The 27,442-nt window shown below is 39.5% G+C and overlaps 1 protein-coding gene and 2 long non-coding RNA genes across 5 annotated transcripts in view; 2 read left to right on the top strand and 1 right to left on the bottom strand.

Moving 5' to 3' along the window:
• Positions 1 to 4: 4 nt before the first annotated feature.
• Positions 5 to 4,231, top strand: LOC139802482 (uncharacterized). Its single transcript, XR_011728654.1, has 3 exons — positions 5 to 531; positions 1,439 to 1,489; positions 3,750 to 4,231. It is a non-coding gene; the product is annotated as an uncharacterized lncRNA (long non-coding RNA).
• On the bottom strand, positions 2,819 to 22,938 carry CHIC1 (cysteine rich hydrophobic domain 1). Of its 3 annotated transcripts, XM_071757665.1 has the most exons (6): positions 22,668 to 22,938; positions 16,050 to 16,104; positions 9,768 to 9,923; positions 8,037 to 8,093; positions 7,739 to 7,798; positions 2,819 to 6,987 (listed from the first exon to the last, which is right to left on the bottom strand). In XM_071757665.1, the coding sequence occupies exons 1-6, from the start codon at positions 22,871 to 22,873 to the stop codon at positions 6,937 to 6,939; spliced, it is 585 nt and encodes a 194-aa protein (XP_071613766.1). In that variant the 5' UTR covers positions 22,874 to 22,938; the 3' UTR covers positions 2,819 to 6,936. The 3 variants fall into 3 exon arrangements, with proteins under 3 accessions (XP_071613766.1, XP_071613768.1, XP_071613767.1); XM_071757667.1 differs by lacking the exon at positions 16,050 to 16,104 and having other exon boundaries at positions 22,694 to 22,905; XM_071757666.1 differs by lacking the exon at positions 8,037 to 8,093 and having other exon boundaries at positions 22,668 to 22,904.
• A 1,111-nt stretch (positions 22,939 to 24,049) lies between these two features.
• Positions 24,050 to 27,442, top strand: part of LOC139802508 (uncharacterized) — a 76,484-nt gene continuing 73,091 nt past the window's right edge. The window contains exon 1 of the long non-coding RNA XR_011728673.1: positions 24,050 to 24,152. This is a non-coding gene — a long non-coding RNA (uncharacterized lncRNA). The remainder of the gene's footprint in view (positions 24,153 to 27,442) is intronic.

Consider the following 27,442-nt stretch of genomic DNA (forward strand, 5'->3'; position numbering starts at 1 on the left):
CGCGTGCGCAGAGGGGAGCGGCGGCACCGCCTCAGAAGGGCGGGAACGGCGCGCGGGGTCGTTCCCTCGGTACCGGCGCTTCGGTACCGGGTCCAGCGCCTCAATACCGCGTTACCTCATCCCAGGTTCGGCTTCTCTCAGCCGGGGTTCCGCGGTATCGGCTTCCCTCAGCCCGGGTTCGGCGGTACGGCCCCTCCGCGTTGGGCAGAGCGGAGCGGCGGGGGGAAATCTCCTCAGCCCAGCGGAGCAGGCGGGGGACATCGCCCAGGCTGGCTCGGGCTTTGTCGCCAAGCCCTAGACCTGGTGGAGAACTGCACGGGTTTCTCGGACAGTCCTGTCGGTCAGTTTCAAGAGAGTTTTAGCTACGGCAGTCGGCGAGGAGAGGAAGGGCAGAAATGGCCGCTGTGGCTCCCCACAGGCTGGAGGAGTCCAGCAGAGTTTCCAAAGAGTTTTTGGACCCGACTGGAAGCCTGTAATGCTGCTGGCGGTGTTCATTTCACAAGGCCAAACAGCTTTTCTGTCAATATAAAGGTACTCGCAGAACAGCTGGTGACAGGATGAAAGAATTTAGGGCTTTTTTGGGGGGATTTTCAGGGCCCGCTTCTGGCTTTGCAGCTCCTAAGTGAACTTCACATTTTCCATCCTCAAACACCCGATGCTTACTTATTATTCTGAGATTCAAAGCCATCTGGTAGCTGCTGCTTTCCAGGAGCTGCAGCAGTCAGTACCACTACAAGTTTCAAGACTCTTAATTCCATCAGTACAAGGAAGCTTTAGAGAAATGATTTCCAGCACTACTCAACCAATAAACGAGAAAAAGAATTATAAAACAAGTTACCATTTCCATGCACTTAAAGACAAAAAAATACCGTATCAAAAAGTTACCTTGGAAGTGTTTCTTCTCTAAGTGTGTCTAGGATCCATTCCTTCTCCTTGTCCCCTGCTGTCTGCTACAGGTGGGAAGGAGAAATGCTGGAGAAATGCTCAGCAACTGGAATAGGAATTAGGACAACTGTTCCACTGGATCCCTGAGGGATATTGAGAACTGCCCTGAGATCCCCTGGTTACACACTACCAGTGGTTCCAGATCAACTTGCGCAGAGGTGGGAAATTGCCACCTAAGTAAAGAGTGGTGGCCAACAACTCTTGTTGGCTGTTAACATGTTCTACAATAGTTGTGTAGATTTTATGCCAGATGGTTGCCAAATAAACAGGTGTAATTCAAAGTCCAGATAGGTTGGATCTACCAGATAGATTTATAAGGAAATTACTGGTTCATGTGAATGGAGAAATAATAGCAAAAAAATTAAAATTGGGTGAGGGACAAAGTCAAAGAGCTTTTAGGAAATTATAAGCAAAATTCAGACATCAATCTTGGAACTTATCATATTTTTAACTCGGCAGATGGAATCAGTGACAATTTTTTTTTCTTCTACAGGAGGAATAGGTGGGCACATATAGGAACTGGGAGGACCAGGAACACTGTAGTGTAAGTATCAAGAAATTCAACAGTTCAATGTGTCAAATGATTAATCTGGACTGATAGGACCAGTCTGTTGGGAGATCCTATAAACCAGAAGTGACTGAAGAAAGTTCCAAAGTTGTCATGGAAAGCCATGAATCAGAAATACAATACAGACATTAAAGAGATAAATGTGACCTTTTAAAATTCAATGAATCCCATTATTTTCACAGAAAATAGGGAACTATCTACATGGCTATTATACTGCCTTAGTAATGAGCCATTATCCAGAATATCTGATCATTTCTGGCCACCTCTGTTCAAGGTAATTAATGTGAACTGGAAGAGATAAATGCAAATGCAAGCAGGATGATCAGAAGCACAGAACTTGGCTTTGTAGGGGAGACATTTCATCTTGCCTAGCAAATGAAGACTTAAAGTTTAACTGGAAAAATAAACTCAGCTGGAACACTAACTTTTTATGAATGATACTGACATGGCAGATGTATAGTACTGTGAATATAAATAAATAAATATAGATAGTAAGCTTCACAACTAAACAGCTCTGAACATAACTTCCAGTAGTAGAAGTCAGGGCCAAATATTCTTAAACTGGACCTCTGCTAGTAATCAAGGCAATCAGAGCTCATAAACCCTACCAGGGGATTAACTGCTGCCATATTTGGCCTCACACCACAGCAACATTCTCTGCATTTCTCAAATAATATTCAGTAACAATTCCATGCTTAAGCAGGACATCAACCCAGCTGCTCCTGTTTGTCCAAAACAACTGAGGACACCAACTTCCAACAAAACCACTGCACGTGCCCGTTGCAGGAATGCACTGTTCCTCCCCTCAGGGATGAGCCAAGGGCTTTAATGTGAAGTCCTCCTTTCACAGCCACAAAGCCCTGATGCCACACACAAAGGGCACCATTGTCCCACACTCACAATCCACTACATAAACCAATGATTTATTTCCCTAACACAGAGTATCCACGCTCAGATTTGGCTCCCTTTGAGGTCTGCAACCACAACAGCAGAGCAGGAAACCCTCTGCTTTTTCAGAGAGGAGCACTGCAGCAAGAGACTCCTACAAAATGTCCTTACAATGCTCTGGAACCAACCAAATAATCTAGAAGACCGTGATGCCTTCTGTTCTGCAGTTTTTTGGAAAGCTCTCCTCAGCTTTCCAAATCTTTAAGCCAGGCAAACCACAGCTGCAGCACCTGTAGGGCAGGGCTGTATCAAAAGTTCCCTGCAGAAACCCCAGCAGCACTGCACCCCATTTGCAGCTGATCAGCAGACAGGGAGAGACACACAGAATTTTGTTGCCATAAACACAGTGCACTACTCAGAGGTTTTCATCTTTCAATTTAATTAAAGAAAAAAAATGTCTCAAAGTGATTAAGCATGTCTGACTTCCAGCTTCTTTTAATGGCACAAGCCAGTTCAGTAAATTGTAGAAAGTGAGCTCAGTTAATTTTATTTAAAAAAAAACAACCAAACAAACAAACTCAGGATGTGAGGTCCTATTAAAAAAAAAAGTGGCTGTTCACTTGTAAACAGAATAAAATAATGTTAAGAACACAAAGTTTCATACAGCTTAAACAAAACCACTTTTCTGAAGCAGTACAAGTAATGTTACAACACCATAAGAACACAAAAAGCAGAAAAACAAAAAAATGGCAGAAGAATCACATAATACTACTAAGATGATAAATTATTTACATTGAATAACTTGACATTTTTATTGCTCCAATGGTAGTGTGTTGACAAATAAATGTAGTAAACTGTCATAGTGGGACAATACTAAACATAAAACATGGTTTTGCATATGGAGTTTTGTACCTATCAAGGAAAGCATAGGAATATTTTTTAATTTATTTATCAAGACCATACCAGATTTAGCAAAACTGTTTTCTCTTTTAAAGTCACCCATCTACAACTGCATCCACACTTCTTAGGCTTGTCTGTTCCTGTTTTAGAACTCTTGTTATTTTTTCCCTCCTCTAGTAAAACAACTTCACAGATGCAGGTGGGGAATCAGTAGGCAAGAGCTTTGATGCTCTGCCAGTATTCTTTAATACTTCAATACTCCTTAGATACAAAAACTAGACACAAACCCAAATATTTCCTAGGTAAAAACTCAAAAGGAAAGTTAGTGTCAACATGTTTGTATGAAAAACTAAACACTGACTTGGTAAACAGTATCTGCTTTTAAAAATCTGCTGCAAACTCACACTACTGATAGTTACTAGTTCCCTTTTCTCCTTACTCTCTGCAGGTTTTCTTTTGTTGGAACCAGTCAAGGCACTTTACCACTTCCACTACACTTTGCTAACAATAACCTGTTACATTGCTACAAATTATTTCTCCAATTAACAAGTATCCTTCATAAATAGGTTTACTAATTCAAGCTGACTTATTGTCAAGAATGAGCTTTTTCAGTCTCTTTAGACACAGCTACCCCTGAATGTTTTTATATTAAAGCAAAGGATAGCCCAGGCAAAAAAGAACCTGTAGGCAGAGCAGAAGTGCAGAGTTCACAGCAGTACTTACAGCTGCCTTCATCTTTAAGTGAGCTATGGAACCTGTGTCTTTCAGATGCAAATATAATACTGCATGCTGGTTTTGCATTTTAATGCAAATTTATCTACTTATTAAAACATGAAGCTTACTCTAAATGGCAGTTTTGGCTCTCATATTCTTTCCCAGTTGCTTTATGGCCACATGTTTAAATGTCTATTAAAACACAAAAAAAATAAAGAGACCCTTTCATGGTTTGAAGACTATACAACTAATAACTCAGGGACAAAGTAACACGTCTGGAATTTACATACTTAAAAATGTAAACTTTAAAGAGGAATGTTCTGTGCTTCAATGCCTCCTGGTTCCCAGCAGAGACCCAAGGGCAGACAATCTGCTGTGAGCAGAGCAGCCAGGGGAAGGGGATGGAGGGATGAGGGAGGGAAAACAAAGCCAGGATCTTGTTCTTGCCTTGGATCTCTGGACATATCACAGCATGGGGCAAGCAGGGAGCAGCCCAGAGGGACTGAGGGCTCATGGAGCTCAGGGTATTCTTTCAGCTTGGCACAGCACCTCACAGGAACAAATCAGGCTGAGAAATTCTGAATTAAATATGATGAAGTCAGCAAAGACTGAGGAGGATTTCTATTTAGCAGGGAGACTGAGGAGGATTTCTTTTCAGCAGGGAGACGAGGACTGCTCAGCATTCACTGAGCTGGCAACTACTAGAACTCTCTTGCCTCTTCTCCCCACTGGAAAAGAACATTTTGAAAACATAAAGAAGAAAATTAGAACCTGCTGAGATTTCTTGAGTTTCTTACACAAAAGAAGAAAATCACTAACAAAGGTCAGGCATAACAGAAAGAAACTTCCATTGTTGTGTTCATTAAACTAAGCTCCCTTCATTTGCTCCAGAAACATACTTGTAAAAGAAATATATAGACTTGGGTGTGCTGTTTCAGTTTTGGTCTACTCTGCATTTTTCTGCCATTCAGTATTTTCTCTGCTTCGAGTCAACACTCATCCCCCCCAAAAAAAATAAATTGGAGAGAACACTTTGCTTGGTTCTCAGATAGAAATCCGAGCTGCAAGGTGTAGCTAATGTTAAAGTCAAACACCACAGGTTTTTTATTCATTATGTTACAAATGAAATTACAGTTAATTGTCACCAGCCTCCCAGTCAAATGAAGCCTCTGCACCAAGTACACAGATTTCAGAATCTGAAGCATCAGTCTGTGGTTGTAAACTACTGCAAGCTCTGGAGTCTGACACTCCTCAGCTGTACAGTAAGAATAGCATAAAACTTGTAACAAGTTGCATAAAACTTGGCCTTCTGTAAACACTGTCAACAAGAAATCTGGCCTGTTACAGTTACTAGAATGCAATGGTCTCACCAATACTGTATTTTAATACAATATTGCATACTGAAAAGATGCAAATACATTCAGAGGAAATCCCAAGTCACCCTGAAATTAAAAAGCAACTTGGGATGATGTCACAAGGAGTCAAGTTGCTGCAAAGAAAAGCCTGGGCATGGATGATGATACTGAACACACCTTGCAGATACTCAGCCACCTGCTGATTTTTGTCCAACTTCTTATTTCTAGTTAGGAAAGGAATGGGAACTTGCAGCAATTTTCCTATTACAAAGTGATCCTGCTTAGGCCACCCATCACAGGAAGTTTTTCCAAATTTAGTTCCCTTTGAGAAAACAGGGATAAACCCAAAAATACTTGTGAATTCCACAAGGCATTTGGAGCTCTTCAGACTGTCTGAATACCAAAACATAGGCATGAACCCTTTTAACTGACCCACTTCCTATTTTGCAACACTGTTCTAACTGAGATAAAGTTGATTTCCACTGAAAAACTCTTAAAATGCTGAAGTTCTGCCACGCTACAAAAGTAAAGTGTTACACTTCAGCTCTGATTTGGCTGCTCAAAATTTTTCTCCTTAGTAAAGAAGGTCTCCAATTTTAAACATTTTTTTTTCCTTACTTCAAAACAAAATTTGACATCCATATATTCCCAACATAAAAAGAGACTTTAGGACATTTTGCTAATAGCAGCCCCTGTCTACCCCACAAATGTAACTCTTTCAAAGGTGAAGAGTACTTAAGCTTCCTATTTCAGGTGCTGCCAACACCACCTGAAATACTTGAAAAAACCAGAAATGCTATGCATTTGTCATCCAAACACTAAACAAAGTGCAACTGAGCCCTACACAGCTGATAGTATGTACAAACTCATTATGGCTTTACCATAAAAACAGCCTGTGGATGGGTCTGTACAGTCAGGAGGGATCCTAGCAAATGTAATGAATAAAACAATGCTGGCCAGTTGGCAATAGAGTAAGAGCTATATTACATTCTGTAAACCTTGGCATACCACACTTTACATTATGCAGAGAGTCAATATTTACAAATCCATAGCAGGTAAAAACAACCCCCTAAATGTAAATGATGATTTTGCAAAGTGCAGGAGAAAACCAGTGCTGTTGATTGCAAGTCCTATGCAAGCAGGTTCTACTAAAATCATTACTACTGGATGCTTACCTGGACATTTCATAGTGAGGGTTTATAGGATTTCAATGTTTAGAATGAAATAAGAGTATGACACAGCACTAGGATGCATGTGTGAGGACAGCAAATATAGAAATTAATAAGGCAGCATGCTCAGAACAAGTTTAAGCAGCACTGATGTTAGATCCCTAGTGGCAACTATTATCAGTTAAAAATTCAGAGTGCAACATAGAAGCCTCGTTTAACATAAAAAAATGTGCAAATTCTTCTCTTCTTAACAAAAGAAAGTAACATAGCAAGGAAGATATTCTACTGAAGAACATTTTTAAAGTCACAGCAAAGTAGACCATCTTCTTTCCAAAATCATCTACAAGGCACTAAGGGTAGAAAATGACAGGTTAGATGAAAGACCAAATGCTGTTCCTCAGTCAGGTCGAAATATGGGATATTTTGGTAAGAACTCTATTAGTATAACCTGTTGAAGAAGGGAAAAAGAACAGAACACAGTAACCAACAAGTTCAATCCTTTGACACAATTTCCATGCAACATTAGCCAGCATGTAATACTAAACACATCTGAAATATTCTGTAAGGAGGGAACGTTCCCCAGAGGAACAAAGTCAAGATTTCAGCCCTTCTGAAATGCAAGGCTTCTGGACACTTGACTTTTTTGGGGGTGACTTTCTCTCTTCCTCAAGCCTACTTAATTTTCATGGCTATACATCTAAGTGGATAGGGGAGAAGTAGGTCCACAGAAATAGTTCAAATTCTGCTTTCCTTGGTTAAAATTTGATGAAATTCAGAGCTAGCAAAGAAAAAAATATTCCAAACAAAACACACACTACTGTAAAATGCAGTATTTCTGCACAAAGAATGCAATCAAGGTAATGATGAATTACCAGTGGAAAAGGTGGGTAAGTGTTAAAGAACTACAGACTGGTGTGGGAATCACACCAAGTCCAAGTGGGTCTTCTCCCTCATTACAAATTACAGCCAAAACCAAGAGTACCCACAGTGCAAACATAAAATTGTTATGAAAACAGGTTGAGAGGTGACAATTTTTAAGGCTCAGTATGGATGCTCTTGCTTAAAGTGGCCTTTAGAGGTCTGTCAGACAACTGCACATTGAGAGAGTTTTTTTTCAGACACATGACAGTCTGGTGAGTTAAGGATTTATTCTAGAAAATCATAGTTCTGTTGAAAGCCAAAGAAATAACAATACTTACATATTCCATCATATTGCTGGTTTCACATTTCCTTTTACTCAGTTTCCAGTGCAAACCCAGCTAAGAAAATAATTATCAAACAAAGGATTAATGCACACCCCAGCATTGATTTGATGAGTAATGTAACAAGTGTTGTCAGTATCAAATTATTAGGATCTGGAACACTTCAGGCACAGGTTTATGACCAGTATAAAGTAGAGAATTCTCACAAGACCAAAGAATTCCTACATGTAAATTATGCAAACACAGCCTTACTATTCTTAAAGCTGAAGAAAAGAAGCATTCTAACTTTTCTTACCTTATGATATAGTCTGTTATTTTCCCATTCTAACAACTTCTGAATTGATCTTCTAGTCTAAAAAGTAAGTCAAAACTGTATTACAAATGGTTCAGTAGCCACTCCCATCCAGAAGAACCTTTGTATTTCTGGTTTAAGATTAATTTAAAATAAGTTAGTTTTACAAAAGTAGAACCAAGCAAAAGAGAAGTTATAAATGGAAGTCCAGCTATTTCAGTTCCCCACCACTCAACATCAGATCTTCAAGAAAAAAAAAAAAAAAAAAGGCAACAAAACCCACCTACAGGTTTTTTTGTTAACTCAGAACTGTAAGTTTCCCAGAACTAATTTACTTAGTAAGAGATCTTTTTGAATTCACCATTTCTGTCTATCACAACCAAGCCAACAAAACAGAATTTCCCACATTCTCCTAGCCAAATGCTGCAGGTGCTTTACTGACAACTTGTAATTTACATACATGCATATTTCCAGATTTTGCCAATGTAATTGTTATCTGAGTCCTGAAAAAATCAAGACCCCAGTGATTTTTTTTTTTAAGGTAGCAAAAAGACCACTCTGATGATCTACTCTAGTTTCTGCATGACGTGCCATGGAATTCCATACACCATTTTCTTTGCTAAAACTAATAATGGCAAACATGTTCCTCTGCAAGAATGTTTATATAGACAATTAAAACAAGCCAAAACATGACCTGTGACTTTTGAGTGACACAGGCTGCAGTGATTAGCAGTCCAACAACTTAACATTATCATGCCCTTAGTGCATTTCTTTTTTTTTTTTCACCAAAACCTCAATGCCAGTTTTAAGTCAATGCAACTGTTTGGTTTTGTTTTTTTCCAAGGCAGTTGGAATGTTTGATATATCACTTGTTTTATTTACTCTGAAAAGCAAGGCCTACTATTTGCTTTCAGATTGTTTTATTAAAGAGCATAAACTCTCAAAAGAAGCATTGCTTTTAAGCCAAGATCTTTAACCTAAAATCTTTTCTGTAATTAAATTAACAATTGTGAGAGTTGTTTTTCCCCCTACATAATATTGTTTGTGGATGGTAAGATTTTATGGCTACATGTCTTAAAAACTATGTAGCTCAAATAATGTCACTATACTATACTTAAATTTCCTAAACATTTACTGCTGTGAGAAATTGATTTAAGTGTAAACCACAGAAGTAATCAGAATCATGTTTACTTGATAATGCTACAGTGCTTTTCAGAATTATTACTTTGGACCTGATTACAAGAGCTGTCAATTTTTCTGCTAAGGAAATAAAAAAAGGAAATCTTTAAACTTCCCAGATAGAAAACAAATTCCTGTTTGTTCTTAACAGAAACAGCACTGTAAAATCTGTCAAACCTCAGCTCTGAAATGTTGTGGTGTTTATTGCATACTTTGGGTCAGTCAGACTTTGCAGGTCAAGGTCCAGTTCTGCACTCAATTCAATTCTGAGACCTTTAGAAAATCCTGGAAACTTAGGTTATCATGTACTCCCTCCAGTTCTTCCAGCTGAGATGGGATTAGCTCTTCCTGCCACTTTTAATTCAATTGGCAATTTGGTATCATTTAATTAACAAAGATTTTTTCTATTTTCTAACGAATGGAAAATGGTACAACCCTATGAATGCAAGTGAGACCCAAAAAAGGGTTTTGAAATGGAGATGATGCTATTAAACATTATTTAATGTTATCAGTAATGGCAAAATAAATAGAGTAGGAAGAATGAAAGATACTTACTCTTTTGTTAAGACAGACTACAGGCCACAGGCTACAGCCCAGTGTGCAGCAGCAGCACAGACAGCCACAAAGCAGCCATTTGACATTGACAGGGAGATTCTTTCTTAAACAGGTATTCACACGACTGATGCTGGTCTTGAATTCTTCAGGGGCAACCTGCAATCCAAGTGCTGAACTTCAGTGGAAAACCATTACAGGTGTATTTGCTCAATCATTGCCCCTACAGGTTAAACTGCAGCATGATGCCATTATGACTCCATCTTTAAAACACCATTCACCCAGTGAGAAAGTCACTTGCCTCTAAAATATTCATTTATGTTACATACTTTGCATTCAATATCACTTATATGAACAGCCTCATCCTTATACACTGACCAAAGGAGGAAGGATATCTGGTTTCTAAGGGAGTGTGGGGCAGCTTCAAAGGAAAAATGCTTGTGTGTCACACAGAAAAAAAAAAAAAAAAAGGATAATACTGTCCAAATTAATTTCATATCAATGCAATTCTACACTCTGTCCACAGATAAATTCCTGAAGTGGTCAATATCAACATGAAGCCACAACTTCACTTGTGGCCTCTTCCTAAATTAGGGAAGCCTGGAAAGACATAGACTGGATTATATTCAAGGCAAATAAATGCATTGTGTAGCAGGTTATGAATCAAGCCCAGCTGCTGAAAAAACCAACTTGTTTAAATAAAGAAGCATTCAGCAGAACTTACTCAATATTTTCTATAGATTGCCACTGCAGAGCCACAGTGGAAAACCATGTTTTCTATCTGAAAATGATTTTCTATCCCCTCTCTCTGACAGCAGCATGCTTCTTGGAAAAGAGTGACAGCAATTACCTATTTACATACCCCAAATCCCTCTACAGAATCTGTTAAACCTGACAAGTCAAAGTCAGATTCATGCCATCAGCTCTCAAGTCTGTACTCCTGGCTGGAACACCATCCATCATTTCAGCACACGAAGCAGAACCATCAGATCCAACTTCAGACCTGATTGGTCAGGCACAACTCAAAAAAAAAAAAAAAAAACAAACCAAAACAAAAAAAAAATCCCCCCAAAAAAACCAACAACCCCCAAAAAAACCCAACAACACCCCAAAAAACCAACAACCCCAAAAACCCAAGTAATGTTTACTAAGTAATTGTTGCCATGCTGAAGAAAAATACCCTTAGATTTAATCTGTACACAGAGCTGTGCAACTACTCCCTAATTCTTCCAACCAAGCAAGCCCCAGATCTCTTCATTTTGGTTCTGCAAACAAGGGTGGTGACAACAAAAGTGTTAATTTCATGACAAAGGCTCCTTTCACCCCAGGAGCAAAACGATGGGACAGGAAATGGAGAGGACCTGATCCTGCAACTTCTGCCTATCCACAAAGCCAAATTGATTAAAACTTTGCAGGAAAGGGAGTAAATAAATGCAACATCTGTTTCCTGGCCATTCAGGTCAGGAGGCAGTATAGAATCAGGGCTCATCTGGGTTTGTACACAAGCCAGGCCTTAGTTTGTGATCTAAGAACAATGACACTGTGGTTATTTTATAGCAGGAATTGATAAGCACACAAAGTATTTAATTTGTTGATTATACAGACTTCCCCTCCCCCATACTAAATAGACAATTTTTTGTGATTCTTTTTACATATGAAATTTTTTTACTTGCTTTGTTTGTATTAGGTTAACTGGGACATCAACATTTAAGTTTATCTTATAACAGACATCTTAGATGGGGAAAAAAAAAAAAAAAAAAAGGAAAGAAATAAAATGGCAAAAAACCCAGATATCCCATGGATCAGGGTGCTTTCAATGAGGAGGTCAAAAACCAGATTATCATGTAGAAAACTAGCCTGTACCTGCATGTATCTGAAACAGAAGGTTTTACAAATCTCTCTGGCAATGAACCCTTTTTGCAATGAATCCCACTAAGAAAAGATTCTTCTTTTTCTGTTAGACATAAAGTTTACTGGACCTTGGCAGTAACACAGCCCAACTCCAAAATACAGCTGTACAAACCTATCAAAGACAACAGAATCACACAGTCTAGAATTCAATTTCACATGAAGAAACCTCACCAGTGACTAAATCTAACATAAAAAAAGTCAACCAGATTCTCTGAACACAGCTGGCAGAAAAGTTTGGGAACTAACAAGAAACCAGGAGGATGGTGAGATTCCCTACTTCTGTGCTATTTTTATGGGCATCACTGTCCACACATCAGGGTAAAAGCTTGATGTTACTTTTAAAGAACAATGTAAAGAATGCCACTGTGAATGCCCAAACTAGAAACCAACTGGGGATGCCACCAAGACAGAGAAAATTTCTCTTTCAGAAATTTTTGTAAGATGCTGACCTTCATAAAGTATAATGAAAACACCACTGCTACCTGTTCATTATGAATTTATGAAAAATGAAATTACTTCCATGTAAAAGTGAATTTCTTTAGCTGCAACATAAGAGGAAATTACTTCAGATGGCAACCAAACAATGGGATATACTTATCTCTTTCAAAAAAAAAACAATCACAATAAATATTTTTGTCACTCAATGACAAATCTTCATTTGAAATAAAAGGAATGGCTGACCAAGATAAGCCTCATTCTGTGATAAACAGAAGCAAAACACAGCTGCTCTCAGCTTACAGCTTAGTAAAACTTAGGCATAGTTGTAGATGGACAAAGAATGAAATATCCATAAATAAAATAACTGCTATAATTTAATAATAAAATGGTACACAAATGAAATGGTCACCAAATAATTTTTTCTGTTTTCTGGCATAATTTTAAATTTTGCCTTTCTTGCAGGCACAAATATTGAAAGATAAATAGAAACAACAAACGTATTTCAAAGAAACAGAGAATTAACAGCACCTCCTGCACAAAGAAAGGTCCCTAAGGAAGTCTAGCTTTGAGGAATTTTGGAAAAAGTCTCTTTTCTCTCCGGGTCTTAAAAAGAAGGAGATAAGTACATAGCTCCTGGCTGTGCAGTATACCTTGTAAAGACACATTAGTTCCTTTTAGGTCTTTAAGGGAGAGGAAAAAAAAAAGAAAACATAAAAGGAAAGGAGAGGGTGTCATAATATTTTACAACAGGATGCAAGAGAATCTACAAACACAGGAAGAGAGCAAGTAAAGCCCAGCAGGCCTGATCTTTCTCTTCAATCATCATGATCACAAACCCTATCCATCACATGCTGCAGGAGGATCACAATACCAAGACCACATTTATGGTTTCCCTGCACTGCACAGTCAGCTCTGTATAGGACCTTTATTGTTTTAAGATCAGGGCAGGAAACTCCACTTTCTTCCCTAAGGTTCACTGCCTCCATCATTTTCTTGTCACCTGGGACAGTGTGTGCTGTTGTGCCACAGATCATGAAGAGCATTCTAAGTTTTTAAATCCTTCTTTTGAAAGAATTAATAATCCTGTAAAAATGCAGAATTTAAAATTAGCCAAAATGTAAATTTAGGCCAAAGTCCGATCACATTATTAAAATTTAAATATTGCCTCTGCATTAAGTGTAGTCAAATATTTTCTGAAAATATTCCCATTGTCAAGAATGCACTCCTTGAAAGCCTTGCTCAGTATTTACAAACCAGCTGAAGTTGGAGTCTCATCCTGCAAGATAAATATTAAGTCAATTCAGCTGAATTAGCCAGGCCCAGCATTTGACCCACCTGAAATTTTCCCTTCTTTTACTGTTTTATTGCCTCAAATATTTATTTGTTTTTATCCTCAAATATTTATATTTACCTCTCCCCAGAAAAAGCATGTCCTAATTAAATATTTAAGATGCAAATACATGCATGGTGAAGATGAGGTATTCCAGGTTTTTAAAAAAGAAGAATAGTAGAAGGCTTAATACCATCATTATGTAGATGGGCAAACTGAGAGTGAGGGAGCTTAAGTGAATTCCTAAGACTATCCAAGAGCATAAATCCAAAATATCAGTGCTTCTGGGAGAAAGATGTAGCTAGATAGCTTTGTCTGTTTAGGATTCTTGTTGTGCATTTGATAGATTTTTATTCTGCCTCTAAAAGCCTAGATTTCATCTGTATTTATTAAAAAAGAAAACCCATCAACCCCACCTGTTGGCTTCATCTTTTACACTCCTCAAGCAGCTGGGATATATTATTAACATCAGTTCAGAGTGGAGAACAAAACCATTAACCTCAACATTACACAGACCTTCTACATAAAGTATGACACTGCCTTACACCAGCTGTGTACTACTGCAAGTTCCCAGCAAATATTTTAATCACAAATTTTTTAATATAAACTATTCAGAAACCGATTTCATCAAAAGTAAACATTTGTATTTGAAGAACAGTAAAAGATGTTAGAGTGGTGCATCAATGGACTGCAGTGCTTATTATTGTGAATTATTTATCAGGGTACTTGAAGAAATCCTTCTTACTGCAGAAAAACAGAGTTTTCAGTTTCAAAAAGGATAAAGATGACTGCCATAACCAGAGGAAGTAGCAGATTACTTATTTCTTGCAATTCATGAAAGTATTAAAAACCAAAAAAGCCACAACTGTGGTTTTTTGATGTCTTTCATGGCAGTGTGGCAGGCAGTAAGAAAAACTGTTTACTAGCTCATCTGATTGCTGTTTTCCCCTGACAGAAGGGAAGTAATTTACTTTCAAGGTCTTCTTACTCAGAAAGCCCCTGAAATCCACATATGAGAAAAAGATAACAGGATATCAAGACTCTGAGCAGCAGGAGCATCCCTCTAAACAGCAAATCCCTCCTCATGGGATTTATGTTGACACTGACTTGAGCTACAGAACAAGACAGGTAAATGCCAAGGAGAAGAACTTCCTCTTGCCTCTCTTTGATAAATTAACTGCAAGCAGTCAACTGAACTTTAAATTAAACTTTTGTTCACAGTCTGTTTAACAAAAGGAGAACAATCAAGTGGAAAATCTGACAGACATTGATTATTAAAAAGTGTAGGCTTGGAAGTAGGTTTGTTTTTTTCAATGCACGAATATATTTTAGAGACAGAAAGGGAAGAAATTATGCCTTCAAATTATGTTATAACATTTCCTGCTAGGTTTTTTCTATAGGTTATTTATAACAAACTACAACTTGGCTAAAAAAACGTGAAAAATGGTATTTTCAAAAAGTGTATTGTGGCTTCTCAGTGATCAGAAAATGCTTTGCAGGAAAGAATAAGCCTTAGACATGCAAGGTAGGGAAATGCAAACGTTGTTATCATCATCCCTCAATTAGACACAATCAGAAAAATTCTTCCTTCTGAGCTCAGGGAGATCCTGAAGCAATGCCAGAATTCCCAAGGCTGCCTTTTAACAACCAAAAACTCCAAATAAGCAACCTGCTTTTCAATTGTACTGCGGTCAAAAACCTGGATACATTCAACACAAATATTTTATTCATTACACTCTGGGGTGGAAATAAAGGAGAAAAACCTCAGATGGATTTGGCAGAACCAGGAAATGCCATCCAGCTGCATTTTTGTATATTGTTAACATGACTCAACAGCTACTGCAAGAGGCTGCAGAGGTAGTGTAGCTGTATGGTATGAGATCACAGAAAGTAGTTAAGAGCCAAAGAAACTTTTTCCTCACAAATTCTGGAAAAGATACACAGGGAGGATAGAAAATGAAGCCAAAGAAAGGCACTAGTGAGTGAAACAGCAAAAAGAATAAAAAATAAAACGAGAGAAAAATAATTCACAAGCTAAAAGTCTAAAAACAAATCCCAAGCCAATTATGGAATTAATTTAGGACAATAAAAAAAAATAATTACAAGATTTTATTAATGGATACAAATTAATATTTATTGCTTGTCACCACTGATTTTCAGAACTAAACAGTTATTGTATTTCTGAAAATCTACTAAAAACCTATTTGATTTGTAGATTTAACACTATCATGTTTTGTTCCTTCTGATAAAAGAGATTCTCCTTCCAGAGATCTTCCTAGGCATAAACTTAGGGCTTTACAGATCTATTACAGAGAGGGCCAGTATGTGAAATGATTTAGTTCACACAGGAGGTAGCAGAGACTCCAGGTTAAGTGAGTCTTGCTTTCATGTAGATTGCCTGTATGAGAACAGCATGGTGCTACCCTCAGCTTTCCTCACTTCAGGATGAAAGAAACAAAATTTGTTATTGACAAAGTACAAAGACTGGGCATCAAGCAGCTAGGTCACACAGGAGAGATTTAATTCAACAGTCCTCAGTGCTGTTCTGTGCTGCACTGTGTGTTCATGAGCACAAATTTGTAAGAACAGTTTAATCTCACACTTACCTTCCCTGTAAGAACAGAAGGAAATTCTGTATCAAACTTGTTGCTCAAGCCAAACCTTGAAAACAAAAGAGACAAACAAAATATATTCCACCTAACTTATTTTTGTTTCCCTTAAAAAAAAAATTCAATAGATTTTGTATTAAAAAAAACCACCCCAACTATTACCTTCTTTTGCCCTTACTGCATTATTTTGTGAGCTTTCAATCTAAGTTTATATAAGTTCTTGTGTATTATTGGTAAGAAACACAGCTTGGTCTCTTTAATACCTCCCAGTCCCTAAAAGGGCAAAAATTCTTTAACAAGTAGATGGGAGTATATTTCAATCTTTGCTTTCTTTAAGAAAAAACCTCCAGCTACTAAATTCCAGTTTTACTATATTCAACAGTCCTTTAACTGCTATTTTTCTTGCTCATGCATTTATTCACATGCAACAGATAAAGCTACTTATAAGGAACCCATTCAGCAGCAGCAGCAACATTTATCATCACATAGTTTTAATAAACTTCTTTGGGCTGAGTTAAACTATCTCATGCAAAAACAGGTAAAAACCTACACAAATAACAGTTTTTAAATTACTATGAACTTCAAGAAAACAAACTCTTAGAGATCACTGTGACTATTCTTATTGAGCAAGATTCTGGTCAGTGAAACCTCCAGGGAGCAAGACTTGGCATGTAAACCTCTACATCAAATTCACTGTCAGCTCTGCTAGACTATCTCCTGAGAATTTTTGTTTAAAAAAAGAAAAAGCCCAAAAGAATCGCAGCCAAAAAAAAGAGGAGCACAAATACATTTGGTATTGTAATAATTACTATAGAAACAACCTTCTGAGGAGAGACTATTTGCTTAGAGACAAACTGACACCTGATTTACTCCTTATTGGTCACTTATACAAAATGTCCTCAGTCCCCCATCATTATTTAATATATAAACAGTCATGGGTACAGTGTAAAAATTCACAAATCCAATGTAGCTTGCTTACGAATATACAAAAATGTAAAATAAACCTTAAAGGAGAAGCATAATAAAAGCATTTGTGCTGTCTTTAGACTCCCAGTAAATGAATGGAAATGTTCATTAATAATGCTGGTGAAATCCAATCCAACAACACAGATGAAGACTTGAAAATTGGTCTCATCTGGCTAATTTAAGTTAGAGCCTTGACTCTTGTAAAAAGCAGCATAGTGAAGTTGTGTTAAACATTAAAAAAACCCTGAAGAGTAGATCTTAGCTGAACTGTTTCTCAACCTTTGCCTCTTACCTGAGCACTATACCCAACTGCCACCTACTTGTGTTTGTTGCATTCAACAGATTTTCACTGAACTTTTCACTTTCCAGAAGTGAATGTGAGGGGACTGAGGGGCAGCACATGGGCTACTGCATATTCAAGAGAACTGGAAAGCCATGATGTTAAATCAGTGCTACAAAACCAAAGAGGAAACCCAGTAAGATTTTAGGCAAGCACAAAGCTTACTCAGAAGCCCATTTCCATTCCCTGTGAATGGATTCTGGCAAGTCAGGCTCCACATTTTGTAGCTTTTATTTTCAAGCTGAAATCTTCCAAGTTCTGTTATATCTGTTCTTTCTAAGGATGCTTGCAGAGCAATGAGGTAGTCTTTTCAGCCTCAAAACTCCAGAAAAAGTCAACTAACAATATGAAGCACTTACACAAGCCTGTTTTGAGGAATATGGACTTTTCTGTTTATCAGCAATGAAACTACCTGAAATGATGACAAAGTTGTAGCAATCAGACAAATGTACTACTGGGAAGTTCAGATAATGCTGCAGAACTATTTTTCTCTACCCATTTCGTGCCAAAGGCCCACCTAGCCCAGGACACTGATTCTTACAGTGGTCAGTAACAGGTGCCTAGGAAACAGCAAAAGAAAAACCAAAATGCAGATGTGTACTAGCACTTCCCCAGAATACTCTTCTGACCTTCAAAAATTCATAATTCAAAAACTTTAAGCCATAGGTAGTGTCTTTTATTATATATATTATATATGCATCACCCATTTTCATAAAGAATAACAAGAATCAGTGCTTTCTGCTTAAAATCTATTAAAAATAGATTTTACAGTACATTTTATGATGCTAAATTTGAAGGCTGATGATGTCATGAGACATATTTAACACCCAATGTTGCCAAAACGTTTCATTCCATAATAATACAACCAAGAAACCTCAGTTACAGAAATTCATCTCTTGCACACTGACACCTGGAAATGGCTGAAACAATATAAAAGGTTTTGACTACACTGAAAATATAATACTGCATTTAGTCAGCATCACCTTCAGCACAGTTTTATTAAAGTGTCTCTAGAAGTTTTTAAGGACTACCCTCTTGATGTTTTACCACAGAATTCAGAAACCTTGAAGTCCTATCACATGGGGGCAGGGGACTTCAAGAACCAAATAAAACCATAATTTCTTAAGCAATATGAAAAGCAGAATTTTGTATATTTATACAGCTCTGTAAGCAACTTGGTAAAAGTACTGAAGGGTTATTAGAATATTGAATGCAAAAAAAATTTAAGCCTTGATTAATATGTAACTTCATTAGACCTTCTGCAACAGGGAAATGTGGCATGATTTTGCCTAGGAAGTCTTCTAAAATTCAGTACATTTAAAAAAATCACAATGTAAAATAAATTTCAGTACCTGCCCTTTAAATTATTTAAAACATCAGATCTTATTTCTGGGCTCCAAGCTTTCAGTTCTCTGAGTCCTCAGTGTAAGCTGCCCAAAGTCTTAACATTTAGAAATTCAAATAAGTCACCCTTACACTTCAGTTGCAATTTTCTTGCTGAATGACACAAACATCTCTAAAAGCAAAGCACTGCTGCCCATAGGCAACAACACTGGAACAGAACAAGGATGACCTCACTTTCTAATGCTCTCTGTCTCTCCTTGTTTTATTGCAAGTCCTGTCACCTCATTTCCCCCCATTTGTAAAGTGGACAGAATGCCACCTCTCACAGGGAGCTGTAAGAAGATACATTCAGAAATCCTGCATAAATTACAGGCTGAAAGGAACACCCTGAACCATCAGCTGCAAACCCCACCTGCAACAGGCACCCCATTATAAAACCCTTTCTATGAGCTTGCAAAGCATAAGGAAGTACAGCCTCTTGTCCCCAGGACTGAACCAGGGAGAAAACAGTCTGAGTAGAACAAACGTATTTACAGGTGCCTTATCTTTTTTTTTTTTTTCCTCTTTTAATTTCAATAACCTTTCATTTTATCCCACTGCTGTATTTATAGAGTAATCAGCCTTACCAGACTACACAAGCTAAACACGTTCAGTCAAGTCTCACCCAAGAGGCTCTTCAGCCTCCTTTCCCCACACCTCATCCAGGTTACCTCAACCCACCCCCACCAGACAAACTCACATCCCACATACTATTCTGTATGACAAATCATCTCAGCTTTGTCCTGCACTAGAGAATAAAGAAGACAAGAACCAAGACCCCTGAGCTGAAATCTCCTTGAACACTTCACATTTCTCTTCCAAATCTAGGATTTTTTCCAATTAAGCCAACGGAACTACAGAAGACTATTTCACCCCCTGGATGATGGTTTGGAAAACCAAGGTTTGGATAACTAATGGGAGATCATTTGCTATTTTAAATATGCAGATTCTCCTATTTTAAATATGCAGAAGATGGGAGTAACATCAGACAATACTCAAATGTCATCTTCTCTCAACTGAGAGCACCTGGCTCTTCCCTAATTGATGACAATAACCTTTTCATTAGCACCTGCATTGTGGATCCCTGAAGCACTCCCACAGCAAACACTAGGGAGTGAATGAAAGGAAAGTTAACTTGCATCCAAAATGAGGGGGTTTAGTAGGAATAAGCTGCATAACAAGGGCAAAAATAAGCTTAATGGCTGTTTCATTACCTCATTACTATCCATCCATGTGGTCTTAATGATATGGAAAAACTGCACCAGATAAATGAATTTCTTTAAACACCTTAAGAGTTTGCTTACTGCTCCTGTTTTTGACAGGTACTGCTGTTGCTTTGGTAGGCATATGACTCAGTCTTCACTAAAAATGTTTTGAGATGCTTGGATACATAAAGCAGAGTCACTTTGACCCCACAAGAAACAGCAAACAATGAGTTTGTTACTCTTTCAAATGAAATTTCAGAAGCAAAGGCTTTTACTAGATCTTAGGAATTTCTCTGTGGTAAAATTCAGAAACTTTCTGAAAACAAACACAGCTGATGGTTTCTAGAAAGTAAGAATTTTCTAGAGACAACAACCATTGAATAAGATGAGCATAAATTTTGCTGGCCACTCTGCAAGTAAAATGAAACAAATACACTTCATACCATCACTCTTACATGCACCAGAACACTCAGTGGAAAAAGCAAGATCCAGCTAAAACCCTCAGAAGATTCTTGGAATTTATATTTAGTGCTGTTGGATACTGCAGTAAAACTCTGTTAGGATCAGCAGCTCACTGACAAGGTCATAAGAATAAAAGCTCTCATGCAAGAAACAAATTCATAGTTTGAATCTACTAACTTGGCAGTTTTAAAGCAGGAATGTACATAAAAAGCTGGACCAGAAGATTACCCTGGAATAAGATAATTATCTCTTCTCTATACACCAAAAGTAGTACCCAAGAAGCCCAGTGTCAGATGGGGAGCAGGCATCTGAAAGTGATGAAAAATCATTGAAAACAATGGGTTTTTAGAAATAACTAAGGTTTCATCTTTTTTTTTTTTTTTTTTTTCCTCTTTCTTTTTCTTTTTCTTTAAATAGAGCATCTGACTTGTCAGGACAGAAATTTGTATTTGCAGCATTCCAGACAGGTTCAGAAAACAAACCCAAGTTTTACTCAGTGATGTATCTCACTTCAGTAACTAGAGCAGGCTGCTCCTGAAGCCAACTGATTTCAAAAGCATCAGCAGCTCTGTGATCAAAGTGACAGAATTTCAGAGCTGATCCATACTACCCAGAAAAGAAACTATTTCCCATTTAGCAAGGTTAGCATTACACTCTAGTATCCACAGTTTGATTGCACTGGATTGATAACATCCACTGTTTTTATTGATACAAGGAAACTTAAAAACATCTGAATTGATAAAAGCTGCCTTCTAGCACTGAGGTGGGTGTACTTGTTACAGGAAGAAAGGTGGGAGGAGTGGAAAAAAGAGATAATAAGGTGGCTGGGAGTTCAGTTGAGGTAGTTACAAGGGTATGTATGCTGGCTCATGATTTCTGCATCACTGACAGGTATTGCTTTCTTTTGATGTAGTCATCACTAATTGACAGAGCACTTGGAGATGCTCCTGCCCATGCCCAAAAGATGCTGAAGCCAAGAAGGAACTTTAAGGGACATCACTGTAAGAGGCACCACAGCAGACGAAGCAAATAAGTGCGTCGCATTTTTCCCGTTTAGTGCCTAGAATCAGGTAATTAATGTGGTATTCTGATCATTCTGCTGGTGTTACAGCCCCTTCTTCAGTCAGGCCACATGTTATTTGGGGTCAGGACAGAAAGAAATTCCACCAAGACAAGCAAGTACACAGTGGTGCAGCAGAGCAACTACCCGCTGGCACTAGCTCAAGGCAAACCTGCTTCAGACTTGCATGAGGGACACAGGACCAAATCCAACACTGGTTCTCTGAGGAGGAGAGAGCCTTCCCCACCCAGTGTTTTTGCTGCAGATAGTTAGCTCACACTGCACCTATTTCCAGAGAGAAACGTGCATTCTTATCTGCAATCCACAGACAGACCCAGAGCAACACAAGCTTGATGGATCTCTGCAATACGAGAATTTCAATACCTCCCTCTCTGCCATGAAAATGAACCTAACGACCCACAACTTGTTACAGATGGGCTTTTGTTAATTCCACCACTTGCAGGAGTAGGAATATGAAGAAAAACCCTACCAGTACACATTACACACAAGGTCACCCAGTTTGCCCACCTTCTGTTCCAACTATTTGAATCGCTGGCAAACACTCGGGCTCACGTTGCCTTCTAATGATAAAAAAAACACAAAAAACCACCATCCTAAACCAAACTCACAACTAAGTTTGGAGCAGATAAAGTCCAGCACAGCCATGTGCCTCCTCTGCAGTGCAGTGCGGGGGCTCCGAGGTTCAGCTGAGGCAGAGAAGGGCCCCAGTGAAGCTGCTGGCACAGGCTGCCGGTCCTCGCTCTGTCTGGCGTTTATTTTTTAACCTAAGAGATTGTCTGGAAAAAGCAGAGCCAGGGCTGCACCGCACCAGCCAGCTGAACTTCAGCCCTCCAGTCAGGACTCCGGCTTGCCAACTGGAAAACACCAAGTTGCCTGTTTTAACACGTTAAAAAAACAAAACTCCTCACACGAAACAGGTGATGGGGGGAGGGAGGAAAGGGGGGATGTGTGTGTGTGGATCCCCGCAAAGCGGGCAGCTCGCCTTCCACAGCGGAGGGGCGGCAAAAGGGACGATGGGGCTCAGTCCTTCTCCTTCTCCTTACCCTCTCTCACCGGGTGGCTCTGTCCCCAGCCGGCAGCACGGTCCTCCCGCCGGGCCACCAACCTCTCCCCGCCACCCCGGCCTCCTGCCCACCGCCAGCCCCCTCCCCACTACATCGCCCCCCACCCCTCCTTACACGGTGATGTGCCCGGCGCCCCGTACCGCTACGGGATCCGGCGCGTCGCGGGGTCGGGGAAGCTCCTGGCTCCGCACCACGGCTTCGGACTCCTCCTCCTCCTCCTCGTTGTTGTTATTGTCCTCCTCCTCCTCTTCTTCGTCTTCCTCCTCCTCCAGCTCATAGATGGTGTCGAAGTCCGCCATGTTGGGCAGCAGTACACTCATCTCACCCCTCACCCCCCGCCCCGCCACCGCCGCGCGCCTGCGCACCGCGCGCCGGGGCGGGGAGGGGGCGGGGCCCCGCGCCCGCGCGCACATAACGGCCGCCCCCGCGCGGGGCTGAGAGGGGAAGGGGCAGGGGGCGGGAAAGGGCAGGGGTGTTCTCGGTTCCCGGTGCGGGGAGCCGCGTTGCCTTCCCTCCCGCAGCGGCGTGAGGGACCACGGGTCTCTGCCTTCCGCCTCGGAGCCGCCGGGGGTGTCTTGGGAGGTGGTGGCCGCTGGCGGCGGGGGGAGGGGGCTGGGCCGCCGCTGAGGAGGAGGAGGAGGGGGCTGCGAGGTGCGCGCGTGCCCGTTCCCGCCGCCCGCTGGCTCGCGCGGTGACCGTTGAGGGGAGAGCGTTCCCCCCCCGCCCGCCTCTGGGCTCCACAGCGGCTGCTCCTCGGGTATCCCCCTTTTCCAGGTGTATTTCTGTGGTGTTTTTGAATAAAAATAGCCCCCCTCCTCCCCTCCTTTTTTTCCCCCCCTTGCTCAGGTTCTCCTCGCCCCGTTCAGCGGGGTGCATAAGGTGAAGGTGAAGGGAGGAAGGGGATGGTTTTCATGGTGAAGGTGGGTGGGTGATGAATTCTCCCCAAGCTTTGAGGTGGTTGTCTTGAGGTGTTTGGTGCTTGGTTTGGGGATTGAGTTCTGTGCAGCGTAATGGGAAGGTGCGAGGGGAGAAAATCCATGTAGGAGTGCCAAAATGGGGGAAGAAAAATCTTTTTTTTAGAATAGTTGAGGGATTCTTCCCCTCACCTGACACACAGGTGTAAATTATTATTTTGGTAAATTTAAGCACTTAATTAGTTCCCAAAAATGGAAATCAAGGGAAAAAAAAATATTCCTCTTTGTAATTAAAATACAGGAGTCAGAAATTAAATTCTGGGAGGGTTTGTGGGTTGTTTGGGTTATTTTTTTAAAGAATTGTGTTAGCTACTGTGAAGTTATGTGTTGAGGCTGTGATGTGGCCAAATCTGAATTCCTGGCCCCCAGCTGCTGCAAGGAAGGGAGCTCATCTCACCCTAAAAGAGGGAAAATATTTCTCCATCCCTGTCTGCTGCTCTTAGGAAAATGCTTTCCTCATAAATGGTCTTTGCTGTTTTACAGGATTTTCTAGAGCGCAGCAAAATGTTGTGGACTTGACTGTGAAAATTTTTGCTGCTTCTGAACTCAAAATTGCATGAGCTACAGTTTACCCATGCCTCGTACTCTTACTTCAGCACATTATCCATATTATGTGGAGCTGCAGGTAAATCACACTAATAAAAATCATAACTAAAGGGACAAGATATTGTTACAAAATTAAAATACATGTTCTGTGTTTTCCCATTTTTGTCAAAGTAAGTTTTTCTTTTTACCGTTGATGAATTGCAGAGAAGGTAAGTGGTCTTGACCAACTATTAAAAAAATGTTTTGTTTATAAATATGTCAAAAAAAAAGATAAAATAATTATATAGTTCATTATCTAATCTATTTTCTGCTCATCTTCATTTGTGTATGAGATGCCCATTTATAACCAATGGAAAGAAAGTCTTGAAACCATAATAAATAAGAATGAAAGAGTCAACTTCTGAGGGTTGTTGTCTGGGGTTTCACACTGTCATGACACTGTGTCCTGCTGGCATGATCCAGCTTTCACTGGGATGAGCGTGTCTGTACTGGCTTGGGAAGTGGATCAAGCCCTTTAAGAAGATTTGTGTTAGATTTTTTTTTTTTTTTAGAGTGCTTAGGACACCACCCCCCCTTGGATGCTTTAAAGCCAAGCCCACTTGCTGTTCCTTGCATATGTTCAGTTTTGTTCAAGTGTTGAACTGTTAAATTTTAGGAGACAAGCAGCGTGTGTGCTGTGAAGTGAAAGCAAGAACCCATGGACCTGTCTGCACGGGTTTACAACTCTGACCTTAGATATGACAACGATGAGATGGAGGTGGTGGGAGATGTGGCAAACAGTGAGAGGTCCAGCAATGTTATCACAGGTGCTTAATTGGAAAGCCCTCATTTTAATGCAACTTGTGTTCTAATTTGATAAATAAGCTCATGTTACAGACTTTGAAATGGACCTTGTGACAGAGGTTTGGTGGAATTAAGGTGTAAATTCTCCTAGGTCCCCAAACAAGTGGTAGAGTGATTTGCTGAATTGTAGTATAAAATGAGGAACTGTAGAGTTCTGGCATAATACACTGTGTGACCTCCTTATAACGAGTGTCTGAGGTATTAGCAGACTAAGAAAGGAAGCTTCTTTAATTGAAGAAGAGTGTTGCTTCATATTTAACATCCTACACTTTTTAATTAATAGCTTGAAGTCAAACTTCAGCTGAATCTTCAGCTTTTTTTTTTTTTAAGTGTGTGTATTCTCTCCTAACAGAAAGCCTGGAGGAAAATTAGACCACTTTAGAAAACCACCTTTTGCAACCTCTGTCTGTATTTGAAAAATGCCTGCTTAGTATTGAATTTCAGGTGTAGGTACTGTAGGGAACTTTTTCAGTAGGATTTACCAAACTTTATGGCTTCACAGGAAGAAGTATTCAGATGCCTCGTTTTCAATTGTTTGGTTGTTTTTTAAGATGCTGTGTATTGGATGGAATGATTGTCATAAAACCTGAATAGTTTGTGGAGAGATGATGGTCTATATTTTTTTTACCTTCTTTGTTCCATATAAATCTCCACCACACAACCATTATTCAGAGGGAAGAATCTGCAACAGGAGAAGTCATGTTGGCTGTCAGAATTTGCTCAGTTCAGAACACTTGTGTGTTTCAACAGAGAAAGAGGTCAATGGATAATAGGAATATACTCTTAGAGTCTGAAGAATGTATTTTAAGGCTGGTGGATGAACCCTCATGTTCCTTGATCAACATCAGCTCAAGAAGTGGAGGGGATTCAGAACTTCAGGTCCTCATTAGAGGTGCAAATGCCACAGTTTTGATGCAGAAAAATATTCCCTTTTTCAAAAAGAGTGAACAGAATTAACAATGTTTGACCTCACCTGTAATGTAACCCTTTCTTGAATCAGCTCATATGAGCTGACATCACTGACACTTTTTGAGAGAAAAAGAGAGAGAGGGTTCAGAATACAAGCTCTTGAGAGCTTTTTGTTGGTGAAGTGTGTTGGAGGGTGTTTTGTTGTTTTGTTCTGCTTGTTTATTTTGTTTCTTCAGTTCATAAAATGAAAAGTTCTGGAAAGACTGAAATAAACTTGTAGAAGAAATCAATTGCTAGGATGTGATGGATGGTGAGATGTCTCTGGATAGAAATTATTTCCAGTGATGCAAAATCATTGCGTGATGGAAAAAAAGATCTGGTTCCACCTATGTGACACATGAGCAGCTTTGTAGAACTTATCTTGGCTGGAATCAGGATTAACTTGACACAGGAGCGAGTTAAGCTGTGGTAATGTCAGAACATCTGTGCTTATGCTTCATGGTGTTTTGGTGAACAAACACTTTCCACCAGTGCTGCTTCAATCCTCTTTCACTTCAGCTTTCTGTTTTCTTGGCTGTCTTGCTAGGCTGCTCATGCTACATTTTGCCTTCCCAAGTGATTTTTCACTTCCCCTTCTAAATGCTAGCCAGCCATCCTACAGAAATTACCTGCAGCGTATGGTATTGGGCCTTCCAGGTAAAAGTGTCATTGTTGGAGAATGAAAAACAGTATCACAGGGAAATGACTCAACAAAAGGCTAAATGCAAGGTGGGCAAGTTGTCATCGTGGATCCAAAACTCATTATTAGCTGCTGCTTCTCATATGCAGCTGAAGTTTAAAAAGTTTGGAAATGCTTATCAGCTTAATGCTTTGATCCATTAACTGAAACTCCCCATATTCTTCCCATAATCCCAGATATCAAAAGTAGAAACATTAAAATTAGTGAAAATGTAGAACATTTTACATATTTTATTAAAAATTCCTTTCTGAACTCTAGTCTAAACTGTCTGTCATTAATGCAACTATGGATACATCTGTAATTTTCTTTATTTTCTCCCACAGATCAATATTTAGGAGTTAGTTAAAGCAGCCAAGTCAATGTGCTGCTCATTGAGTCTCAGCATGAACAGTTTGTGGTCAAATGTTCCTTCTTGATTAAAAATTTATAGATAGTGGGACTGAGAAAGGCAATTGTTCCCAAAGCTTTGGCATCTCTACAGAATTCTCATAAGAATAAAGATGATTCAAATAAATGTCAGAAGGAATTTGCTGGCTGCTGGAATTAGACAGTTGTGTGATTCAGAATTTTCTTTTGATATCAGCATGGTGTTAAAGTGGCTCACTACTTTGCAAAGTCAAAGTCCCAATCAAACAGCTGAATTTAAACAGTGCAATGGTTTTCTCTTCACATAAAGCAAAAAAGACAGGAAACTGAGAGAGCTTGGGGAAAATACCCACTGGGTGAGAAGGATAGTGTTTGATTTATCATTATTTTAATTGCCCAATGGTGCTAAGGGAGAGGCCAACTAAAATCCCTGGAGAAGTCTTCAAAGGAGGGCAGATAAATACTGTAAAATGTTCTTTATAGCCTTTAGTGGTTCCTCTCAGTCCCATAAA

Source organism: Heliangelus exortis, chromosome 14, assembly GCF_036169615.1.
Source record: "Heliangelus exortis chromosome 14, bHelExo1.hap1, whole genome shotgun sequence".
Lineage (NCBI taxonomy): Eukaryota > Metazoa > Chordata > Aves > Apodiformes > Trochilidae > Heliangelus > Heliangelus exortis.